Source organism: Phaenicophaeus curvirostris, chromosome 26, assembly GCF_032191515.1.
Source record: "Phaenicophaeus curvirostris isolate KB17595 chromosome 26, BPBGC_Pcur_1.0, whole genome shotgun sequence".
In the NCBI taxonomy this organism is placed as follows: domain Eukaryota; kingdom Metazoa; phylum Chordata; class Aves; order Cuculiformes; family Cuculidae; genus Phaenicophaeus; species Phaenicophaeus curvirostris.
Genome location: NC_091417.1, coordinates 5,442,530 through 5,463,152, shown reverse-complemented (window position 1 = coordinate 5,463,152; position 20,623 = coordinate 5,442,530). Strand labels below are relative to the sequence as shown.

Below are 20,623 nucleotides of genomic sequence, written 5' to 3'. Positions count from 1 at the left end.
TGTGGTCTGGTTTGCATCAACACTGCCATTCCATTTCCTCGTTTCTGAAATGACAAGTAGGTCACGGAGGGTCCTTTCAAGTACTACAATAAGAGGCCCAAGAACGTTGCAGGCAGGACCATGAAAACACAGGCAGAAGAGGTGTTCTAAGAGCTGGAGGAGTCCTGTGCAGACACTGGACATGGGTGGTGGGGGATCTGCTGAGGTTGTTTTGTGCTCCCTTTACAGGAGTCTGAGCATTTCTTCCCACTGACTGAGGCCTCTCCTGGGTGCCCCAAGGCTCCTGTGCCTAAGGATGTGACCAGCACCACACCCAAATGCCAGTCCAGTTGCCCAAAACATGAGGACTGTTGTGCAAAGCACCTGAGGTGTGGGAGTGTGGCCAAGGATGTCAACTGAGAGCAATGGCCTTTGGGTCTGCCAGGAGTTGTGTACTTGGGTACAGCCCAAGTTGCAAATTTCCTGAAGAAAGAACGCAGCTGCCCTTGCTGGAGGGAAATTCAGATGAAAGTAGTACACGGGCCAGTGGTCAGCACGTACTCCTGGCTTGGCCTCATTCCCAAAGGATGACCCACTAACTGCCTAAAATGAGACGGTAATTCGACATGGGTAGGGAGAGTCTGTCCCAGTAATCTCGCCTGCTGAAGGCATTTTGTCTCCCTGCTTGATTGCCTCCCATCTGCCTCCAGGCCTGCAGGGCAGGGAAGTTCATCACCTCCTTGATGAGGTCTGAGGGCTGGGTTTGTATCCAGGACCCTTCTGAGCACATCCCCTCCGTGGGCATCTTCAGGCATGTGGCACTGCATGATCCTTGCAGCTCTTGCTCCTTGGGAGGTCGGGGAAGGTTCCTTACCCAACCAAAAGTGTTGGGTTGTCCTCCAGGCAGAGGCATCGTAGAATGGTTTGAGTTTGAAGGGACCTTAAAGATCATTTAATTCTAACCCCCACGCCATATGCAGAGACATCTCCAACTATGTCATGCTGCTCAAGGCCCCATCCAGCTGGCATTGTACACTTGCTCTGGGTCATGGGAAAGGGTAATACTAAGGCTGTAATGCCCGAATAAGATATATGGTCTGACTGACTGGGGATGGCAATCTTCCTTGCAGCATTCAGGAGAGCTCCTCACCACAGCCGTGTCCCCTTGGACAAGGAAATGAGTTTTGTATGCTAATCCCCTTCTACCAGCCAAGTCTTTCCCCAAAATTAGTTCTGCCCATGAGGGCAGAGGAGGTTCAAGGACTCTAAGATTGTATCACAGTTTAGTCTCCAGTCTGTTCTGCTTCAATAAGTCCTTCCTTTCCAGATGTACAACTTGTCATTTGTCTTCCTTGAATGTTATGCCAGTATCACAGCCCCACTGTCCCAAGTCAATATCCCCTGCCTGCTCAGGATGTCATGACCACTTAGGAGGCATCTTCTGCCCACAGGGATATAATTCTGTTTGGGAAATCCTTGGGGCTCTCACTCCAGCTCATGAATGGAGCGTGCGTCACACACCAAGCCTGTCAGAAACAAAGAAATGAAATGTCAGTGTTGATGAAAACCAATCCACAACCTATGCCATCAGAGACATGGTATCCTTTTGGAGATGACTCTGCTGGAAAATTACTGCCTGTGTGCAGTGAGTGTGGGCCTGGGGTGGTGCAGGAGCAGTATAAAAGAAGGTCCTTCTCCTCACTCTCTCATCCACTCCTCTCACCTCCATCTCCTTGGGAACAAGGTGAGTTTCAAGCTGTGTCATCTCCTTCTTCTCTTCCTCTTCTTTCTTCACTGGATTGCTCACACGCCCCTGCCCCTTTATTCCTGTGCTTGGGTTCTGGGCTGCTTGTCACTGGAGAGGGAAGGAGGCAGAATGTGTGAGATGAAGAGACATGGATATGCTGAGGTGTCCCCTGAGCTGTGGGTACGTAGGGATCTGCCTGGGTCCTTCTTGGAAGGACTCTTTTGGGCTGAATGGAAGGAGGAACCCATGAGCCACAAAGAGCTGTCCTTTTGTCTCGTGCTGGTGGATTTTCCCTGTTGTGGAGTGGATACATGTTGCTCCTTATCCATCTCCTGTGTTGTACTTTTTCCCTGTTTCTCTCCCAGGTGCAGCTCCAGCCACAAGCCATGTCCTGCTACAACACATGCCTGCCCTGCCAGCCCTGCGGCCCGACCCCGCTGGCCAACAGCTGCAATGAGCCGTGTAGGCTGCAGTGCCAGGACTCCAGGGTTATCATCGAGCCCTCTCCTGTGGTGGTGACTCTGCCCGGACCCATCCTCAGCTCCTTCCCACAGAACACCGCTGTCGGAAACTCCACCGGCGCTGCCGTTGGCAGCATCCTCAGTGATGCGGGAGTGCCCATCAACTCTGGGGGCTTTGGCCTCTCTGGCTTGTCTGGCTTTGGTGGCCGCAACTGTGGCAGGAGATGCTTCCCCTGCTAAATCTTCTGCCCATGGCCCTGGGGAAGGTCCCCATGGACACCACAGATGGTCCCTCACTAGGGACCGGCTTGTTGCTTTGAGAAGGGCTGAGCAACCCCAACACGCCTTGTAAATGGACGGGGCCAGCCTGGGTTCTCACAAAGCATGGTCCATGCCTACCTTTCCACTCTGCCACTCCCTCTTTCCCCTCCCATATCCTTTTTTGCTTGTGTCCCCTGGGATGTGACACCTACCAAGCCAGCCTAGGGAGGACCAGCTGGCCCTCCTCCCTCTGGTGGGCAGGTAGATGGACACCTGGTGGCATCTCTGTCCCACAGCCATTGGGCACAGGTTCTCCTCTGCTCCTGGTTCTCCCTGCAACAGAATCTCCTGTCCAAGCGACCTCATCTCCCTCTTTCAACTCATTAAAGCTCTGCTGCATCTCAGCCTACGCCTCTGTGTCATCCTTTCCCTGGGCTCTCCCAAGATGTTCAGGGAGAGACTTGTTCCTTTGTGGTGATTCTGGCAGGGGTTGTTAGGGGTAGTTTTATAGGGGTTGTTAATACAGTGGTTGTTACTGAAAGGTTCTTGGCAGACTTTCCAAAGCATTTGTTCTGCTGTGGATGGCTGGGCAGGGTCTGATTGTGCAAGATGGTGTGTGATTTACTGGGCATTGCTTGTCTTTTTTAGTTTTGCCCCTTCCCTTCTCAGACTGCCCTGACCTCCACTCATGGGTGTTTTTCTCTGACTCATCTACTTCTCCCCTGACCCAACTGGGAACACTGGTAAAAACACCACATAGGCCCAGAGATGGTTCATATCCTCCTGATATTGCTCCTCTCCTGTCTGTGCCCAGTGCTTTGTGGGAAAGGTTCTGGGCAGGCAGGGACGCAGGGAGAGGCTCAGGGCAGGAGAAGCAGCAGGTGCAGGATGAGTGTCTGCAAGGGCTGGGCAGGAGCTCTCCAGAGCAGTGCGGTGACCAGCAGCAAAGGCTGCCAAGAGCCTTGCAGCCCACAAAGGAGAGCTGCTGACCTGCTGCAGGACACAGTGGGGTGAGATGACACATGCCCACGCTGAGCTCCCACTAGCAGCTGTCTTGGGAGCAGCCAGCCCTGTCTCCCTACACATCCTTCAGCCCATGACAAGCAGCAGCCCAAAAGCAGGGCCAGGGAAAGGGGCTTTTGCAGGAACCCCATCCAAAAAGGTGCTACTGCCAGTACTGCTCCTGGACACTGAGAGATGTCATCAGCAATCTGGGCAAGATAAGCAGGACCTGAGCTAGGAGACAGAGGGCAGTGACTGTCCCACTCTGCTCAGCGCTTTCCTGATGGCACTTCAAACCCTGCTCTGATGCATGAATGACCTTGACTGAGGGGAGTGTGTTCAGAGGAGTGTGTTCAGCAGAGAGGGTCCAGGATGGAGAGAGATCTTGAGCCCTTGGATGGGGAGAAGAGGCTGAGGACTTGCAGCTTGCTGATTGTTACCAGGATGCTTGGGTGAGAGTCTAAAGAGCAGATTTGGAGTAGCTATGATGAGATCCCTCACAAGGCAGAGCAGAGCTAAAAATGGGATAGTGTGTTCTTGGGGGATTCAAAACTCTGGACTCATGCAGAAAGATGAGACATTTATACTCAATAAGAGGAAAGTGGTTTTCCCCAAGAGGAGCATCAACCAGTGGAACAGATTGCTTGGGGAGGCTGTGTGGTAACTGTCCATGGAAGTTCAAGGCTGACTGAGCTTGGAGCAAAGGGAATGACCAAATGGTCTCTGGAAGACCTTCCCAACTTGATTATTCTCTGATTGTATGGTCCCAGGACGGCTTTTCTGGCCTCTGCCCACTGGAGAGAGGGACAGCAATGAGGAGGAACGGGTCAGCTTCCCATCTGAGGACACAAGTTGTGTGAAGGAGCTCTCCTCAATGCTCTCCCCTTAGAAACTCAAGCCTTCCAAAAGCATCACAACACCGTCTACAAGTCCACAGGACCTTTGGACCCCAGCTATTGGGCCACTTCACTCGAAGGTAAAGTGGCCATACATTCCCATTTTTGTTGCCATGCTTGTGCTTTCCATCCGTTCTTCTCCTCATCCCGTACCTCTAAACCCAAACGCTGTGGTTAAGACAGGTTGTCCTGGGCTCTCTGGGAACCTGTTATCTCTTCCTTGTCAGTAACACCTTTATCCCACCTCTCCCTGAAAGCTTCTTGCATGTTGCTGAGCTAACTGAGTGAAAGAAAAGGTGTTGAGAACAAAGAGGAGGCAGTGATCAAGCTACATTGAGTCATTCTATCCCTGCGCACCCCACGCAGGCAGACAAGTGTAGAAAGCAGAGGGTAGAGGCAATTCAGACCAAGCCTGCTTAAAACAAAACTTTGTTGAAAACCACTGCACAGCTACCCCACCCCCCAGCTCCCAGAGCCACAGCTGAGCAAACACTCTGTCCCTGGACATCATAGGGAAACTTATCGAGAGGGAAGCATGAGTCAAAGTCACAGGCTGGGATGCAGCAGAACTTTATTGAGTGAAACAAGTACAATGAAGGTCTCTGAGTGGAGGTGCCAGTACAAGGAGCACAATGGGCAGAACGGAGTCTTCCGCTCATGGCTGTGGCAGAGATGTCACCAGGTGTCCATGTGCTTGACCCACAGAGGGAGCAGGGCCAGTAGACCCTCCCTAGGCTGGCTTGGTGGGACTTAAAGCCCAAGGGGACCACAAGAGAATAAGGACATGAGAGGGAAAGGAGAGAGTGGCAGAGGAGAAAGGCAGGCATGGGCCGTGCTTTGGGAGAGCCCAGGCTGGCCCCATCCTTTAACAAGGCGTGCTGGGGTTGCTCAGCCCCTCTCACAGCAACAAGCCCATGTTCTGTCTTGGGTGTCCATGGGGACCTTCCCCAGGGCCATGGGCAGAATATTTAGCAGGGGAAGCATCTCCTGCCACAGTAGCGGCCACCAAAGCCAGACAAGCCGGAGAGACTGAAGCCCCCAGAATTGATGGGCACTCCCGCATCGCTGAGGATGCTGCCAACAGCAGCGGCGGTGGAGTTTCCTACAGCAGTGTTCTGTGGGAAGGAGCTGAGGATGGGTCCGGGCAGGGTCACCACCACAGGAGAGGGCTCGATGATAACCCTGGAGTCCTGGCACTGCAGCCTACACGGCTCATTGCAGCTGTTGGCCAGTGGGGTCGGGCCGCAGGGCTGGCAGGGCAGGCACGGGTTGTAGCAGGACATGGCTTGTGGCTGGAGCTGCACCTGGGAGAGAAACAGGGAAAAAGTACAACACAGGAGATGGATGAGGGGCAAATATGCGTTGAGAAATGCACAGGAGGAGAAGTAGGAGAAAGAGCTTCAGACTCACCTTGTTCCCAAGAAGGAGGAGGCGAGAGAAGTGGATGAGAAAGTGAGGTGAAGAACTTGCTTTTATACTGCTCCTGCACCGCCCCAGGCCCACATTGACTTCATGCAGGCAGTAATTTTCCAGCAAAGTCACCTTCAAAACAAAACAGACTCCCTGATGGCACAGGTTGTGGTCTGGTTTGCGTCAATGCTGCCATTCCATTTCCTCGCTTATGAAACAGCAAGTAGGTCATGGAGGGTCCTTCCAAGTACTGCAATAAGAGGTCCAAGAATGTTGCAGGCAGGACCATGATAACACAGGCAGAAGACGCACCCCCAAGAGTTGCAGGAGTCCTGTGCAGACGTTGGATATGGGTGGTGGGGGATCTGCTGAGGTTGTTTCGTGTCCCCTTTGCAAGAGGGTCCTCCTTCGACTGAGGACTCTCCTGGGTGCCCCAAGGCTCCTGTGCCTAATGATGTGACCTGAGTTGGGCTGCGCTTCTGCTTTCAAATGCCTTCACCCAAGGGAAATTTCTGCTTCTGGGGAGAAATTTAATGGTTTCTTTGGCAAAGTTGTGGCCTCTCCTGTCAGTCTCTGGGGGTTCCCAACTAGTGCCCTCACCAGCCTGTGGAAGGAGAATGTTGTCCTTCTGAACTCTGTGATTCTTCATCGGCCCCTGAGGAGTCGAGTCCCTCCTCACTACCTGAGCGATGGGTTGGGACTCAGACAGGGCCTTCTTTTTCCCTCTCTCCCCAGACCACCACGCGCTTTGGCCACACACTTTAGACCCTGACAAACACCACACCCAGATGCCTGTCCAGTTGCCCAAAACATGAGGACTGTTGTGCAAAGCACCTGAGCTGTGGCCAAGGAGGTCAAGCTGAGAGCAATTGCCGCTGGGGCTACAAGGAGCTGCATACTTGGGTATAACCCAGTGCTTGAGGATCATTTTTTTGGGGGGATAAATGGAACTGCCATGTCTGGAAGGGAACTCAGACCCATATAACACATGTCAGCACGTACTCCTGGCTTGGCCTCATTCCAAAAGGCTGATCCACAAGAGAACCAAAATTAGAGGGTGACTCTTCAGGGGTAGGGAGAGTCTGTCCCAGGAGTCTTGCCTACTGAAGGCATTTTTGTCTCCCTTCTGGGACACATCCCATCTTCCTCCATGTCTGCAGGGCAGGGAAGTTCATCACCTCCTTGATGCGGACTGTGGGTTTGTACCTACGGCCCTTTTGAGCGCATCTCCTCCATAAGTATCCTCAGGTGTGTGGTGCTGCAGGGTCCTGGCAGCCCTCACTCCTTGGGAGGCTGGGGAAGGTTCCTTAAGTTACCAAAGGTGTTGAGTGCTCCTCCAGGCAGCGGAATCCTCTGGGGCCTGGGAAAGGGTCATGCTAAAGCCCTAATGCCAGGAGAAGACATATGGCTTGGGCCGTAGGGATGAGTCCCAATGAGTGGGGAGACATTTTCTCTCATCCTGTCTTTCGCTCCATGGAGTGTATTCAGGAGAGCTCCTCACAACACCCTGGTCTCTTTGGATAGGAAGATGAGGCCTGTGCGTTCGTTCCCTTCTACTGGCCAAGTCTTTACCCAAGGTTGTTTCTGCCTCTGTGGGCTGATTGATCTGGAGGATGTTCAAGGACTCGTAGCGTAGTTCAGTCCCCAGTTTGTTCTGCTGCAAGAGGTGCTTCATTTCCAGGTGTACAACTTGTCATTTGTCTTCCTAGTATGCCATTACAATCACACAGACCCTTTTCTGGAGCCAATCTAGGACTCCGTTTACAGTAGCCCTGACCTGGAGCACATCAGACACCTTGTAGGTCAGCTTTTCTCAGGCACAATTTCATCTGATGCCCACCCCATCCTAGGAAAGAACCCACTTTTTTCTCTACTCTTTCAGAGGGCTCAGTGGCGTGGGATCTTGTAGGTGAGGACTGAGAAATGGAAGGCCTTGACTTCCCCAGCCTGCTCTCTGCCCACTTCTCAGGAAATCAGCCATCCCATTCAGCCCTAGGCCCTCTGCCAGGCTTCAGCCTCTCTTCTAGGGGAGGATGCTGTTCTTGGTGCTTGTTGCTTGTGGTTCCTTATTCATCTTGAAGCCCTCTTCTCAACGCTGCCCAGTGTGCTGTCATAGTCTTTGACACAAGGTCACATGCTGCCTTGTAGTGTCTCTCAGAATGCACGTCCTCAGGTGCAAAGCTGATCCACAGCCCCTCAACCCCAATCTTTGGTGGTGCATGAAGTTCTTCCAGCATTTCTATTGTCAGAAACCCATACTATTCCTGCTCGCTCATGTCTCCTTGCTGTCAACATCCCCCTGAACAGCACAACATCTCTCTTCTGTATTAGTCCTATCCTGCCTCTGCAACTGCGTGTTATCTAGAGATCTGTTGAGGGTGCAATACCACCAGCAGTGAAACACTGATGACCCCACTCTAAATTCCTGTTGCCCGAATTGACACAGTCCTTCCCTGGACATCCTTGGGATTGTCATCCTGGCAGATGAAAGGAGCCTGCATTGCAGACCAAGCATGTCAGAAATGGGGATATGGAAAGACAGTTTTGGCAGACAACAAAACGCAACCTGTGACATCAGGGAGTCTATTTGGTTTGGAGGTGACTCTACTGGAAAATTACTGCCTGTGTGCAGTGAGTGTGGGCCTGGGGCAGTGCAGGAGCAGTATAAAAGCAGGCCCTTCTCCTCACTCTCTCATCCACTCCTCTCACCTCCTTCTCCTTAGGAACAAGGTTAGTCTGAAGGCCTGTCTCCTCTTTCTTGTCTTCCTCTCCTTCCTCCACTGGATTTCTCAACACTTTCTTTCATTTTAGTACTGTGCTTGGGTTTGGGGTTTCTTGTTAAAGGAATGAGGCAGAAGATATGGGATGTGGCGAGGTTGTGGCTTGGCTGAAGTTCCTCCTGACCGGTGGGTAGCCTGGGCTTGGTCCCTCTGGGCAGGTCACCTTTTTGATGATGGAAAGGTCAAGCCAGTGGGATTTCTGACACAACTTTCAGTTTTCTTCTCCAGCTCGTATTTGTCTCCTTCATGGCTGAGGGACAAAGGCTGCTCCTCATGAATTTCCTCTGCTCTGTTTCTCCCCCTGCCCTCTCCCCAGGTGCAGCTCCAGCCCCAAGCCATGTCCTGCTACAACACGTGCCTGCCCTGCCAGCCCTGTGGCCCAACCCCGCTGGCCAACAGCTGCAATGAGCCTTGTAGGCTGCAGTGCCAGGACTCCAGGGTTATCATCGAGCCCTCTCCCGTGGTGGTGACCCTGCCCGGACCCATCCTCATCTCCTTCCCACAGAACACCGCCGTGGGATCCTCCACCTCCGCTGCCGTTGGCAGCATCCTCAGTGAAGCGGGAGTGCCCATCAACTCCGGGGGCTTTGGCCTCTCTGGCTTGTCTGGCTTTGGTGGCCGCTACTGTGGCACCAGGTGCCTCCCCTGCTAAAGCTGCTGCCTGCACTGAGGTCCCTGCTCTCATCGGCCTCGTTTCCCTCCTTTGACTCATTAAAGTTCTGACGCATCCCAGCCTGTACTTCTGTCTCATCCTTTCCCATGCAGGTGTTCTCCCGGGATGGTCAAGAAAGAGATGTCACTCAGGGATGGTTCTGGGAAGCATTTGTGGGGATGGTTCTGTCAGTGATTGTCAACACAGGCTTGTGTGGATTGTACCGAGTTGTGCATCGAGTCATCCTCTCATTGTTTGGAATTTTCATTCCAAAAAAGGTCAGGATGAATTCTCATGACATTATTCAGTGACAACCATTCACTTCATTGGGTGCAGGTGTTCTTTTCCCTCAGAAAGCACAACATGGTTACAAAAGTCATCAGGAGGGAATAAGGTATTGGAGGACACAGGCACTGCCTTCCCAGGAGAGGCGGGAGAACCTGCCCTGACCATAGCATTGTCCAAAGGCGAAGGAAAGGCAGTGGCTGTCTTAGCATAGAACCATGTTTTCATTGAATCTTTGAGTGGGGGGGATGTCAAGGGAATTTCAAAGATCCTCTGGCCCTGGGCAGGGAGACCTGTCACTGCACCACATTGTTCAAAGTTCCACTAATCCTGACCCAGAACAATTCCAAAGATCCCATCGTTCTCCTGGACACCTTCTCCAGTGTCTGACCTTCAGCATCATAAATTTCTGTGAAAAACCCTGAGAACGCAGCAGTCCCACAGTCTCTAGGAAAGGGGTCGAAAATGGGGAGGAGGTGAAACGAGAATTTCTTGCCATGGATGTCCCTGTGCTGGATGAGGAGACGTGAACAGAAAATGACCCCTTAGGAGATCAGCAGAGGCAGTGGGGGAGCCAGGCTGCACCAGAGGGAACTGTCTTTATAGCAGCCCATGTGGTGTTGTGGCTAAAACAGTGCAGATGACACACCAAAGCTTTAGCTCTTGCTGCACGGGGCTTGCACAGCATCAAGGCCATCTCTCCTTCTCATTCTGCTTCCCCAAAAGAGGAGGCAAGGGATGGGCAAGCACCTGGGAGGGGACACAACCTGGATGGATGACCTGAATCGACCCAAAGGCAATTCCCTGTCACAGAACATCAGGCTCAGAAATGAACAGTTGATGGTCTTTCAAACTGGCTGCTCTTCAGACACTGCATCTTGGTGTGCTTATGCAAGGTGGTGGGTGATTGCCTTTGAACCTCCTGTGTCTTTCTCTTTTGTCCCCTTCCTTCACAGACTGCCCTGCTCTCTACCCTCCTTCACTCCTTTGTTCTTCTGTTTCTCTCTTGACTTTATTGGGATCACTGGTAAAAGCACTGCACAGACCAAAAGGCAGTGTGCGTGCTCCTGATCTTGCTCCTCCCCTGTCTGTTTCCAGGGCTTCCTGGGAAAGGTTCTGGGTGGGCAGGGAGACATGGAGAGACTCAGGTCAGGAGAGGCAGCAGGTGCAGGCTGAGTGTCTCCAAGGACTGGCCAGGAGCTCTCCAGAGCAGTATGGAGACCAGCAGCAAAGGCTGCCAAGAGCTTGCAGCCCAGAAAAGAGAGGTGCTGACCTGCTGCAGGTCCCAGCTGGGTGAGATGACACATATCCACTCTTAGCCTAGTTGCAGCTGTCTTGGGAGCAGCCAGCCCTGTCTCCCCACACATCCTTCAGCCCCTGACATGCAGCAGCCCGAAAGCAGGGCCAGGGAAAGGTGCTTTAGCAGGAACTCCACCCAGAGAGCTGTGACTGTCAGCTCTGCTCCTGGATACCATGGGCTGTCATCAACAGCCTGTGCAAGATGAGAAGAGTGTAGCCAAGAGATTGATGGGACTGAGGATCCCACTGCGCTCTGTGTTTTCGTGACCATAAAGAACACAGTGTGAATGCTGGGCTGTAGTGGAAGAACAACCTTTTACCAAATTGGGGGTGTTCATAGGAGAGGGGTCAGGAAAGTGAGTGATCCTGAAGATTTCGCTGCTCATGAGAGGCTGAAAGCTTATTGATTTTTGAGAAGACAATATTTGAAGAGAAACCTAAATCATGACTGGAGTAGCAACAGCCAATGAAAAGAATCACATCATTCTGTCCAGGACAGAACTGCTGAGAATTTTAAAAGAAAAGGGTCATCCACCTGATGCATGTATATGTATTCTCAAAGCAAGCATGTGTTCATGGCTGCTGCACAGCCATGGCCAACAACCCCCTCCCAGAACAACCCCAAGCAACATCTCTCTCCCTGGACATGTAGGGAGAAAATCTGCAGAGAAAAAGACAGAAGCGCCATCTGGGATGCATCAGAATTTAATGAGTAAAAAGGGGGAAACAAGTTCCCTTTGAGTGGTGATCCCTGTACAGGGAGAACCAGGGGAAGAATAGAACATTTGTCTCACAGCTGTGGAAGAGACGCCACCAGGTGTCCATCTGTCTGCCCCCAAGAGGGAACAGAGCCAGCAGGTCCTCTCACAGTGGCTGCATGGGGCTCACATCCCAGGAGACACAAGAGAACAAGGACACAGGAGGGAAAGGAGAGAGTGGCAGAGGGGAAAGGCAGGCATGGGCTGTGCTTTGTGAGAGCCCAGGCTGGCCCCGTCCTTTTGAAAGGGGTGCTGAGGTTGCTCAGACCCTCTCAAAGCAGCAGACCCATGCTTAGTCCCCAATATGGGACAATCTATGGTGTCCATGGGGACCTTCCCCAGGGCCACGGGCAGCAGCTTTAGCAGGGGAAGCACCTCCTGCCGCAGGAGCGACCGCCAAAGCCAGAGAGGCCAGAGAGGCCAAAGCCCCCGGAGTTGATGGGCACTCCTGCTTCGCTGAGGATGCTGCCAACAGCAGCAGAGGTGGAGGATCCCACGGCGGTGTTCTGTGGGAAGGAGCTGAGGATGGGTCCGGGCAGGGTCACCACCACGGGAGAGGGCTCGATGATAACCCTGGAGTCCTGGCACTGCCTGAAACAGGGCTCATTGCAGCTGTTGGCCAGCGGGGTCGGGCCGCAGGGCTGGCAGGGCAGGCAAGGGTTGTAGCAGGACATGGCTTGGGGCTGGAACTGAACCTGGAGAGAGGACAGGGTAAAAAGAGCATGAGGGGTGAGTGAAAAGCAGCCTATAAACCTACCCTGAAAGGGCCAAGACAGACCAAGCTGGAGAGGAGGGTTTTAGTTGTTGTAGGGAGACCCATGTCTTCTCCTTCCCTTCAACCCAGAAGTTCCCTAACATAAAGGACTAAGCCCAGGAAGAGCCTCTCCAAAACCATTGCTCACTTCAGCCAATCCCCACCCCATGTCCATGATACACTTTTTGCCCCCTTCCTTCTCTCATGAGAAGCAGTCCCTTGACCCAGCATAGGAAAAAGATGTGGTAGTGCCCTCAGAAATCCTGAGGAGGAAGAGGAGGACAGGATAGGGCTTTCAGACTCACTTTGTTCCGATGGAGATGGAGGTGAGAGGAGTGGGTGACAGAGTGAGGAGAAGGACCTGCTTTTATACTGCCCCTGCACCACCCCAGGCCCTCACTCACTGTGTGCAGGCAGTAATTTTCCATCAGAGTCACCTCTAAAACAAAACAGCCTCCCTGATGCCACAGGTTGGGTTTTGGTGTCACAAGTGTTGCCATTTAATTGCATTAATTTGCATTTATTATTGCATTTAATTGCTTGGTCTGTGATGCAGGCTCCTTTCATGTCCCAGGATGAGCTTCCCATGGATCCTCCAGGCAAGATTAAGTTACTTTTACCAGAAGATGCCTCCTAAATGGTATTGAGGTCCCGAGCAAGTCGGGGTTCTTGGCGTGGGGCACAGGGGCTGTGAGATCACTGTAGTGTTCAGGGAAGACTAATTACAATTCGTACACCTGGAAAGGAAGCATCTTGTGTAGCAGAACAGACTGGGAACTGAACTGTACTATGACCTTGGAGTCCTTGATCCTCCTCGGATCGATCTGCCTGCAGGAGCAGAATCAACCTTGGGAAAGACTTGCCTGATGGAAGGGAATGGATACACAGGTCTCATGTTCCTGGCCAAAGGGATCAGGCTGCACATGGATAGGGTATTTCCAGCAGAGTCACCTCCAAAACAAAACAGCCTCCCTGATGGCACAGGTTGGGTTTTGGTGTCTGTAAATCTTCCCATTCCATTTCCTCATTTCTGAGATGACCACTAGGACATGGATGTGCCCTTGCCAGAGGGGAACTCAGCCCAGTGTTGACATGGCTCTGCAGAGAGCGGGCAGTCCTGCCTTGGCCTCACCCCAAAAGGCTGACACAGGTAAATCCAAGAGTAGAGTGTGATTCACTATGGGTAGGGAGAGGAATCTTGCTTACTGAAGGCCCTCCTGGGATGAGTCCCAGTTCCCTCCATGTCTGCAGGGCAGGCAAGTGCATCACCTCCTTGGTGCCATCTGAGAGCTGCTTTCATACTGTGGGTTCTTCTAATTATATCCAGTTCCTGAGCATCCTCAGGCACAGGACACTGCAGGGTCCTGGCATCCTCACTTGTTGGGAAATGCAGGAAGGTTCCTTCCCTCTCCAGTGGTGCTGGGTTCTTTTCCAGGCTGGGCAGACTTTTTGTGTATGAGAAAGGAGGTGCACTGGAGCGTTAGTTCGTGTGGGAAGATGGTCCTGCCGATGGTGCTTGACCACCTTCACACATGCAATAGCTTTTCTCATGTTCTTGTGGGATTTCCCACATTTCAGTATGTGCCAATTACCTCTTGTCCCTTCACTGGCAGGACGCCTTCTCCCCTCCAGGGCACACAGCCCCACATCTTGGAGCCCCTCCTGCCTCAGGGTCTTCAGTTCCTTCATGGGCTCCATGGCCCTTTGCTGAACTCGTTCCAGTTTGGTTGCACCCATCTCATATTGAGGAGCTGTGAGCTGGACAGTAATATGTGGTATCCACCAGGACTCACACCCATGACCACAAAGCTCTTTGACCACCCATCAGCCCCAGCCTGGAGTGGGGCAGGTGGTTCTTCCTCCTGCAGCGTAGGACTTTGCATAAGGCTCTTGGCCCCAGTCTGGGTATCCTGCAGTGCACAAGGAGTGAGTGTCTCCTACCTGGACTTCATGCCACTCATCAAAAGGCTGGGAGACCAGCAGACATGCCACTGTAATGTTCCCTCAGCCCCTGCAGTGCCCTCTTGCCGAGCCTGTGTTTCCCCAGTTGGTCTGTGAGGACTCCCACAGCACATGCTATCAAAAGCCTTCTTTGGATGAGATAACAGCTTTTACTGCACCTCCTAACCCACAAAAGCCAAGCACCTTAGGAAAGATGGCCATGAGGTTGGTCAGGCCTGCTTTCCCCTCCATAGATCCGTGCTGAAACTCTCAATCACCTTATTGTCTTTTCATCTTGAGAAATGGCTTCACGGATGATTTGCTTCATCACCTCACTGGAGGTTGAGGGGAGGCTGAGTGGCACCTTATTCCCTTTATCCCTTTATCCCAGCAGACCTTCTGAGAATGTCAGGAGCCCAATTTGTTCATAGCAACTCCCTACCATAAAGACCAAGGCCAAGAACACTTCAAGTATCTTTGCCCTGCATGCAGCCCTTGTCCCCAGTGACACTGCCCCATTCAGTGTTGGGGTTGTCTTACCCAGGCTTCACTGCTAAACCTACATGGAAGAAGATGTCTTGTTCTCCAAACAAGATGCCCGGCACATCCTGGGGCTGCTCACCCCAGCACATGAAAGGAGCCTGCATTGCAGACCAAGCACGTCAGAAATGAAGAAATGGAATCGCAGCATTGACAGAAACCAAACCACAACCTGTGCCATTAGGGAGGCTGTTTTGTTTTGGAGATGACTCTGCAGGAAAATTACTGCCTGTGTGCAGTGAGTGTGGGCCTGGGGCGGTGCAGGAGCAGTATAAAAGCAGGCCCTTCTCCTCACTCTCTCATCCACTCCTCTCGCCTCCTTCTTGCGAACAAGGTGAGTCTGAATCCTTTTCTCCTCCTTGTCCTTCTCCTCTGGGATTTCTCAGACAAGATCTGCCCCTTTGTCCTATGCAAGATTTCGGAACTGCTCCCTGTGGGAGAGGGAAGGGGTCAGAATGGGTGGGATGGTGAGAGGTTGGGTCCTGGCTGAGGTGTCTCCTGAGCAGTGAGGAAGGTGTGGACGTCTGTGGACTTGGTTGCTTTTTGGAGGGCTGTTTTGGGATGAGGGGGCGGTAAAGCCTGGTGGACTCCCTACACAGCGAAAAGCTCCCTTCTCCAGCTAAACTTTTGTCTGGGATTGTATAGCCTGGAGAAGAGGAGGCTGAGGGGACACATTATTGCTCTCTACAACTACGTGAATGGAGGTTGTGGAGAGGAGGGAGCTGGGCTCTTCTCCCAAGTGACAGGGGACAGGACGAGAGGGAATGGCCTCAATCTCTGCCGGAGGAGGTTTAAGCTGGACATTAGGAAAAAAATTTTCACAGAAAGGGTCATTGGGCACTGGCAGATGCTGCTCAGGGAGGGGGTTGAGTCACCTTCCCTGGAGGGGTTTAAGGGATGGGTGGATGAGGTTCTGAGGGGCATGGTTTAGTGATTGACGGGAATGTTTGGACTCAATGATCCGGTGGGTCTTTTCCAACCTGGTGATTCTATGATTCTCTCTCCAGGTGCAGCTCCAGCCCCAAGCCATGTCCTGCTACAACACGTGCCTGCCCTGCCAGCCCTGTGGCCCGACCCCGCTGGCCAACAGCTGCAATGAGCCCTGTAGGCTGCAGTGCCAGGACTCCAGGGTTGTCATCCAGCCCTCTCCCGTGGTGGTGACCCTGCCTGGACCCATCCTCAGCTCCTTCCCACAGAACACCGCCGTGGGATCCTCCACCTCCGCTGCTGTTGGCAGCATCCTCAGTGAAGCGGGAGTGCCCATCAACTCCGGGGGCTTTGGCCTCTCTGGCTTGTCTGGCTTTGGTGGCCGCAACTGTGGCACCAGGTGCCTCCCCTGCTAAAGCTGCTGCCTGCACTGAGGTCCCTGCTCTCATCGGCCTCGTTTCCCTCCTTTGACTCATTAAAGTTCTGATGCATCCCAGCCTGTGCTTCTGTCTCATCCTTTCCCCTGCAGGTTCTCTCCCTCGATGGTCAGGGAAGGAGATGGTTCTGGGAAGCATTTTGGAGGATGGTTTTGTCAGTGATTGTCAACACAGGCTTGTGTGCATTGTGCTGAGTTGAGCATTGAGTGATCCTCTCATTGTCTGGAATTGTCATCCTGATAATGATCGAGATCAATTTTTCCAATGTTGTTTAGTGACAACTGTCCATTTGGTGTTGGTTTTTTTTTTTTTTCCCTCAGAAAACTCAACACGGTGACACAAGCCATTCAGGAGGGAATGAGGTATTGAGAAGACACAGGCACTGCCTTCCCAGGAGAGGCTGGAGAACCTGTCCTGACCATAGCATTGTCCAAGGGTGGAACACAGGGCAGTGGCTGCCTCAGCATAGAACCATGTTGTCATCGAACCATGGACTGGGGTGGGTTGCAAGAGTCTTTCAAAGGTCCTGTGGTCCAACTCTCTGGCCCTGGGCAGGGAGAGCTGTCACTGGATCACTTTGCTCAAAGTTCCATTAAACCTGACCTGGAACATATACAAAGGTGGGCCATCCCATCATTCTCCTGGGCACCTTTTCCATTGTCTGATCACCCTCACTATAATAAATTTCTTTCTTAAGTCCAATCTATACCTATCCAACTGCAGGCTAGAACTGTTGCTCCTTGTCCCATCACTACAGGCCTTGGTAAAAAGTCCCTCTCTTACTCTCTAAGTCCTGTTTTGTATTTAAAGTCTTAAGTAAGGTCTCCCCTGTGCCAAGCACAAAGTCCTACACCTGGGTCAGGGCAATTCCTGGTTTCAGTACAGGTTGGGGGACGATGTAGCTGAGAGCAGCCCTGCTGAGAAGGACTTGGTGTTCTGAATGATGAGAAGCTTAACATGATCCAGCAATGCTCACTCACGACCCAGAAGGCAACCGTGTCCTCAGCTGCAGCAAAAGAAGCATTGCGAGTAGGTTGAGGGAGCTGATGCTCCTTCTGTACTCATCTCTCATGAGACACCACCTGGGGTATTGTGTCCCTCAGTCTCCAGCTAATGCTTTTCCTAATAAAGCCTGGGATGTTATTGGCTACCTTTGAGCATTGCTGGTTCATTCTAATGTGGTGTCTACCACCAGGACCCTCAACATTTTTTGTCCAAAACTGTTTATCATGTTGTCAGCCCCAGCCTGTACCAGTGGAGGATATTATTTCTCTCCATGTACAGGATAGTTTTGGGCTTCTCAGTACCAGAAAGACATTAATGGGCTTGAACATCTCCAGAGGAGGGTGACAAAGTATGGGAAGGGTTTGGAGAAAAAGTCTTATGCGGAGTGGTTGAGGGACATGGGACTGTTTAGTCTGGAGAAGTGGAGGCTTAGTCTAGAGAAGGGAAGGTTTAGATTGGATGTCAGGAAACATTTCTTTACTGACAGAGTAGTGAAGCCCTGACAGAAGCTGCCCAGGGCAGTGGTGGCAACTCCATCACTGGAGGTCTTTGAAAAACATGTGGCTGTGGCACTTTAGGGCATGGTTTGGTCAGCACGGTGGGGTTGGCCTGACAGTTGGATGAGCTGAGAGGTCTTTTTTGACTTTAATGATTCAATGATTCTATGATTTTGCTGTTCCCTTTGCTGAACTGCACGACTCTTGCCTGTTCATTTCTACAGGCTGTCAAGGTCCCTCTGAATGGTAGCACAATGATATTAGATTGGTGAAAAAGTAATTGCTGCATTTAACCATCAACTTTGAAGCAATCTATCTCAATTTAGAATAAAATTTATTAATTGAAATAAGAACCTCTAGAGTCTATGGGGTTTCTTTTGCCAAAGAGAAACAAGTCTACTTATTCTGGTAGCACAGAATTCTGCAGTCCTGGAACTGATAAATTCTTCAAAGGCATTTTGAGCTGCTGCTTTGTTGTGGAAAAATTGTCTTTTCCAGAATGTTGTTGAGATGCTTGAAAATGTGGTTATTGGTAGGAGAGAGATCTGTGGAGTAAGCTGGGTGAGGTAGTGTTTCATGGCCCAGTTCATGCAGATTCTGCAGTTATTTGCAGGACATGGGGTTGGGCATTGTCATGAAGAAGTGGTCCTATTCAACTGACCAATGTTGGACATGAACATTGCTGTTCTTGATGCATTTTGTCATTTTCCTGGCAATCCTTCTCTGCTGTGAAGCTTTCACCATGATTCAAGAAGTTTTAGTGGATGATTTTTTCTGGTTTGAGCTAAAGTAGTGTCAGTTTTCTAATTTCAGCTCAGCGTCGTTTGAGTAGTTTCATTTTCTGACAGTTTTAACGGTGTGTTTTTCACACAGGGTTTCTATCTATCAGTGATCACATGGGATGCAGCAAGGCCATTGCTTACACTTATACCTCTAGGAAACAAAGCCATCTTTGAGCTGGTGGAGCTGTACGTGAAAATGTAATTTCATCTGACCTTTCCTCCCGAGGTTCCACCTGCCCTTTTGTTTTCCAGTGGGTCCAGATTCAAAAGATAAGAGGAGACTTTGACTTCGGAAGGTATTCATGAGAACAAGCTTCCTACCCAGGGAAGTTAGATCACTACAGATTTTCCTGCTGGTGTGGAGGCTCAGTATGGTTTGGACATAGACACCTCCTGGCTGAGCTGAGTAATCATGCACATACCTGCTGGGGGAAAGAAATTTCCAAAGCTGCAGATCTGTCCAGCTGAATATTCCAGCTGTGGCTTCTCCTGGGAAAGTCCCCTGAAACGATGGGGCCCGTGAGGTTCAGCCACAGGGAAAGAAGTGCTCCTGAAGCAAGAGGTACCTGCCAGGAAGGGCTCTCAGGTGTTTCTGAATGCAGAAGCAGCTACCAGTGACACCCCAAACTGCCAGTGCAGCAGAAGAGAAGGGGACCTCACTCGGTCAGTGGTTGGGCTCCCCATCACCTGCAGGGCAAGCTCAAAGGTGATGAAGGACATTTGTGCACAAAGATGCAGCAGGGCAGGCCCTGAGAGCTCCTGGTTCTGCAGGATCAGGGACATCTTCCTTAGCTGAAAGAGACGGTGTCTTGAAAGGAGCCACTGCCTGTGTCTCACCCTTCCATTACGCCAGGAATGCCGATGGCTCTCATTCATCCCTGTAAGATCTGCCCATGCTAACACCTTTCTCTGTGGAAGCCAAGGAGAGAATCCAGAGAGAGAAGAATGATCACGCAGAAGACCAGGCTGTGATGCAGTGAAAATTTAATGAGTGGAAAGTCTGACAGGAGGTCCTCTGAGTGAGGTCCACAGTGCAGGGAGCACCAGGGATACCAAGGAGCCTTTGTCTCTTGGCCGGGTAGGAGTTTGCACCAGGCGTCTGTGTGCCTGTGCCTGAGAGGGAGGTGGGCAGCAGTTCCTTCATTGGATGAGGAGAGCAGGTGCTCAGAGTGCAGGGGAGCTGAAGACAACAGAGAACACAAGGAGAGAAAAGGCAGAGGGAACAGGCATGTTGGAGAACAGCCATGGTTTCAGAGAGCCCAGGTGCTTCTCTTCTGTCTTCCTTTGTGAGCAGAGGTAGGGATGCTCAGCCTCTCTGAAAGTCATGGCCAGGATCTCCATGCTCAGTCCATTACCGTTCTGTGGGACTCTTGAGATCCTTCTTTTGAGTGACCTGGGGCAGCCTTAGCAGGGCAGGCATGGCCTGCCACAGTAGCCACTGGTGATGCAGGAGAGGTCAAGGCCCCCAGAGCTGATGGGCACTCCCGCATCACTGAGGATGCTGCCAACAGCAGCGGAGGTGGAGGAGCCCACAACGGTGTTCTGAGGGAAGGAGCTGAGGATGGGTCCAGGCAGGGTCACCACCACGGGAGAGGGTTCGATGACGATGGTGGAGCTCTGGCACTGCCGCACACAGCACTCATTGCAGCTGCTGGCCAGCGGGCACGGGCCGCAGGGCTGGCAGGGCTGGCAGGGCTGACAGGACATGTCTGGGGTCTGGAGGTGAACCTGGGAGAGAGAGGGAGATGTGGGACATGGAGCCATGTGACGAGCAACCTGAATTCATGCAAGAAGGCACCCTCCCCATGTCCTCAGAGCTGCAGGCTGTGCAGGAAAGTGCAGGCACATCTTTGCCAGTCCTGACAGAAAATCTGCAAAGCAATCCAGGCCCACAAAAGCTCTTTCCTAGACGAATGCCCAAGAGCATACTCAGACCAGGCTCACCCCCCTCTCCACACCAGACCTTCCACCTGCTTCCCCTCCCAGGAGACGCAGTCTGGAGCCCTGAGATAGGACAGAGCTTCCTACTCACTTGCTTCTGAAGGTGAAGATGGGAGCGCAGTGAATGAGAGAGTGAAGAACTGTGATGGCTTTTATACTAGTCCTGCACTGCCTCAAGTCCAAAGGAATCCTTTTGAGAGCAATAATTTTCAGAGATGCTCATTGCAAATGCAAAACATCCCAGGTAATGATACAGGCTGTGCTTTGTT

At 52.0% G+C, this 20,623-nt stretch overlaps 6 protein-coding genes across 6 annotated transcripts in view; 3 read left to right on the top strand and 3 right to left on the bottom strand.

The window, feature by feature from the left end:
* Positions 1 to 1,855: 1,855 nt before the first annotated feature.
* Positions 1,856 to 2,427, top strand: LOC138731036 (feather beta keratin-like). Its single transcript, XM_069876728.1, has 2 exons — positions 1,856 to 1,906; positions 2,092 to 2,427. The coding sequence occupies exons 1-2, from the start codon at positions 1,856 to 1,858 to the stop codon at positions 2,425 to 2,427; spliced, it is 387 nt and encodes a 128-aa protein (XP_069732829.1).
* Positions 2,428 to 5,274: 2,847 nt separating this feature from the next.
* LOC138731035 (uncharacterized) lies at positions 5,275 to 7,431 on the bottom strand. The gene is made up of 4 exons (XM_069876727.1): positions 7,329 to 7,431; positions 6,759 to 6,784; positions 5,757 to 5,909; positions 5,275 to 5,650 (listed from the first exon to the last, which is right to left on the bottom strand). The coding sequence occupies exons 1-4, from the start codon at positions 7,429 to 7,431 to the stop codon at positions 5,315 to 5,317; spliced, it is 618 nt and encodes a 205-aa protein (XP_069732828.1). The 3' UTR covers positions 5,275 to 5,314.
* A 1,406-nt stretch (positions 7,432 to 8,837) lies between these two features.
* LOC138731056 (feather beta keratin-like) lies at positions 8,838 to 9,263 on the top strand. Its single transcript, XM_069876752.1, has one exon. The coding sequence runs from the start codon at positions 8,874 to 8,876 to the stop codon at positions 9,186 to 9,188; it is 315 nt and encodes a 104-aa protein (XP_069732853.1). The 5' UTR covers positions 8,838 to 8,873; the 3' UTR covers positions 9,189 to 9,263.
* A 2,530-nt stretch (positions 9,264 to 11,793) lies between these two features.
* The window catches only part of LOC138731318 (feather beta keratin-like), a 42,470-nt gene continuing 33,640 nt past the window's right edge, over positions 11,794 to 20,623 (bottom strand). Inside the window, exon 2 of the mRNA XM_069877172.1 lies at positions 11,794 to 12,225. Coding sequence (XP_069733273.1) covers positions 11,890 to 12,204 — 315 coding nt within the window. The 5' untranslated portion in view covers positions 12,205 to 12,225 and the 3' untranslated portion in view covers positions 11,794 to 11,889. The remainder of the gene's footprint in view (positions 12,226 to 20,623) is intronic.
* LOC138731175 (feather keratin 1-like) lies at positions 14,971 to 16,166 on the top strand. Its single transcript, XM_069876923.1, has 2 exons — positions 14,971 to 15,099; positions 15,773 to 16,166. Exons 1-2 carry the CDS (start codon positions 14,971 to 14,973, stop codon positions 16,106 to 16,108), a joined length of 465 nt encoding a protein of 154 aa, XP_069733024.1. The 3' UTR covers positions 16,109 to 16,166.
* Positions 19,818 to 20,120, bottom strand: LOC138731034 (feather keratin Cos1-1/Cos1-3/Cos2-1-like). The gene has a single exon (XM_069876725.1). It carries the CDS (start codon positions 20,118 to 20,120, stop codon positions 19,818 to 19,820), a length of 303 nt encoding a protein of 100 aa, XP_069732826.1.

Coding starts and splice junctions, on each gene's coding strand:
- LOC138731036 (XM_069876728.1), top strand. CDS start 1,856: ATGTGTGAGATGAAGAGACATGGATATGCTGAGGTGTCCCCTGAGCTG. Junction 1,907..2,091: donor AGGTGTCCCCTGAGCTGTGG/GTACGTAGGGAT, acceptor TTTCTCTCCCAG/GTGCAGCTCCAGCCACAAGC.
- LOC138731035 (XM_069876727.1), bottom strand. CDS start 7,431: ATGAAGCACCTCTTGCAGCAGAACAAACTGGGGACTGAACTACGCTAC. Junction 5,910..6,758: donor GGAATGAGGCCAAGCCAGGA/GTACGTGCTGAC, acceptor CTGTGCCATCAG/GGAGTCTGTTTTGTTTTGAA. Junction 5,651..5,756: donor TCCTCCTTCTTGGGAACAAG/GTGAGTCTGAAG, acceptor TTTCTCTCCCAG/GTGCAGCTCCAGCCACAAGC.
- LOC138731056 (XM_069876752.1), top strand. CDS start 8,874: ATGTCCTGCTACAACACGTGCCTGCCCTGCCAGCCCTGTGGCCCAACC.
- LOC138731175 (XM_069876923.1), top strand. CDS start 14,971: ATGACTCTGCAGGAAAATTACTGCCTGTGTGCAGTGAGTGTGGGCCTG. Junction 15,100..15,772: donor GCCTCCTTCTTGCGAACAAG/GTGAGTCTGAAT, acceptor TTCTCTCTCCAG/GTGCAGCTCCAGCCCCAAGC.
- LOC138731034 (XM_069876725.1), bottom strand. CDS start 20,120: ATGTCCTGTCAGCCCTGCCAGCCCTGCCAGCCCTGCGGCCCGTGCCCG.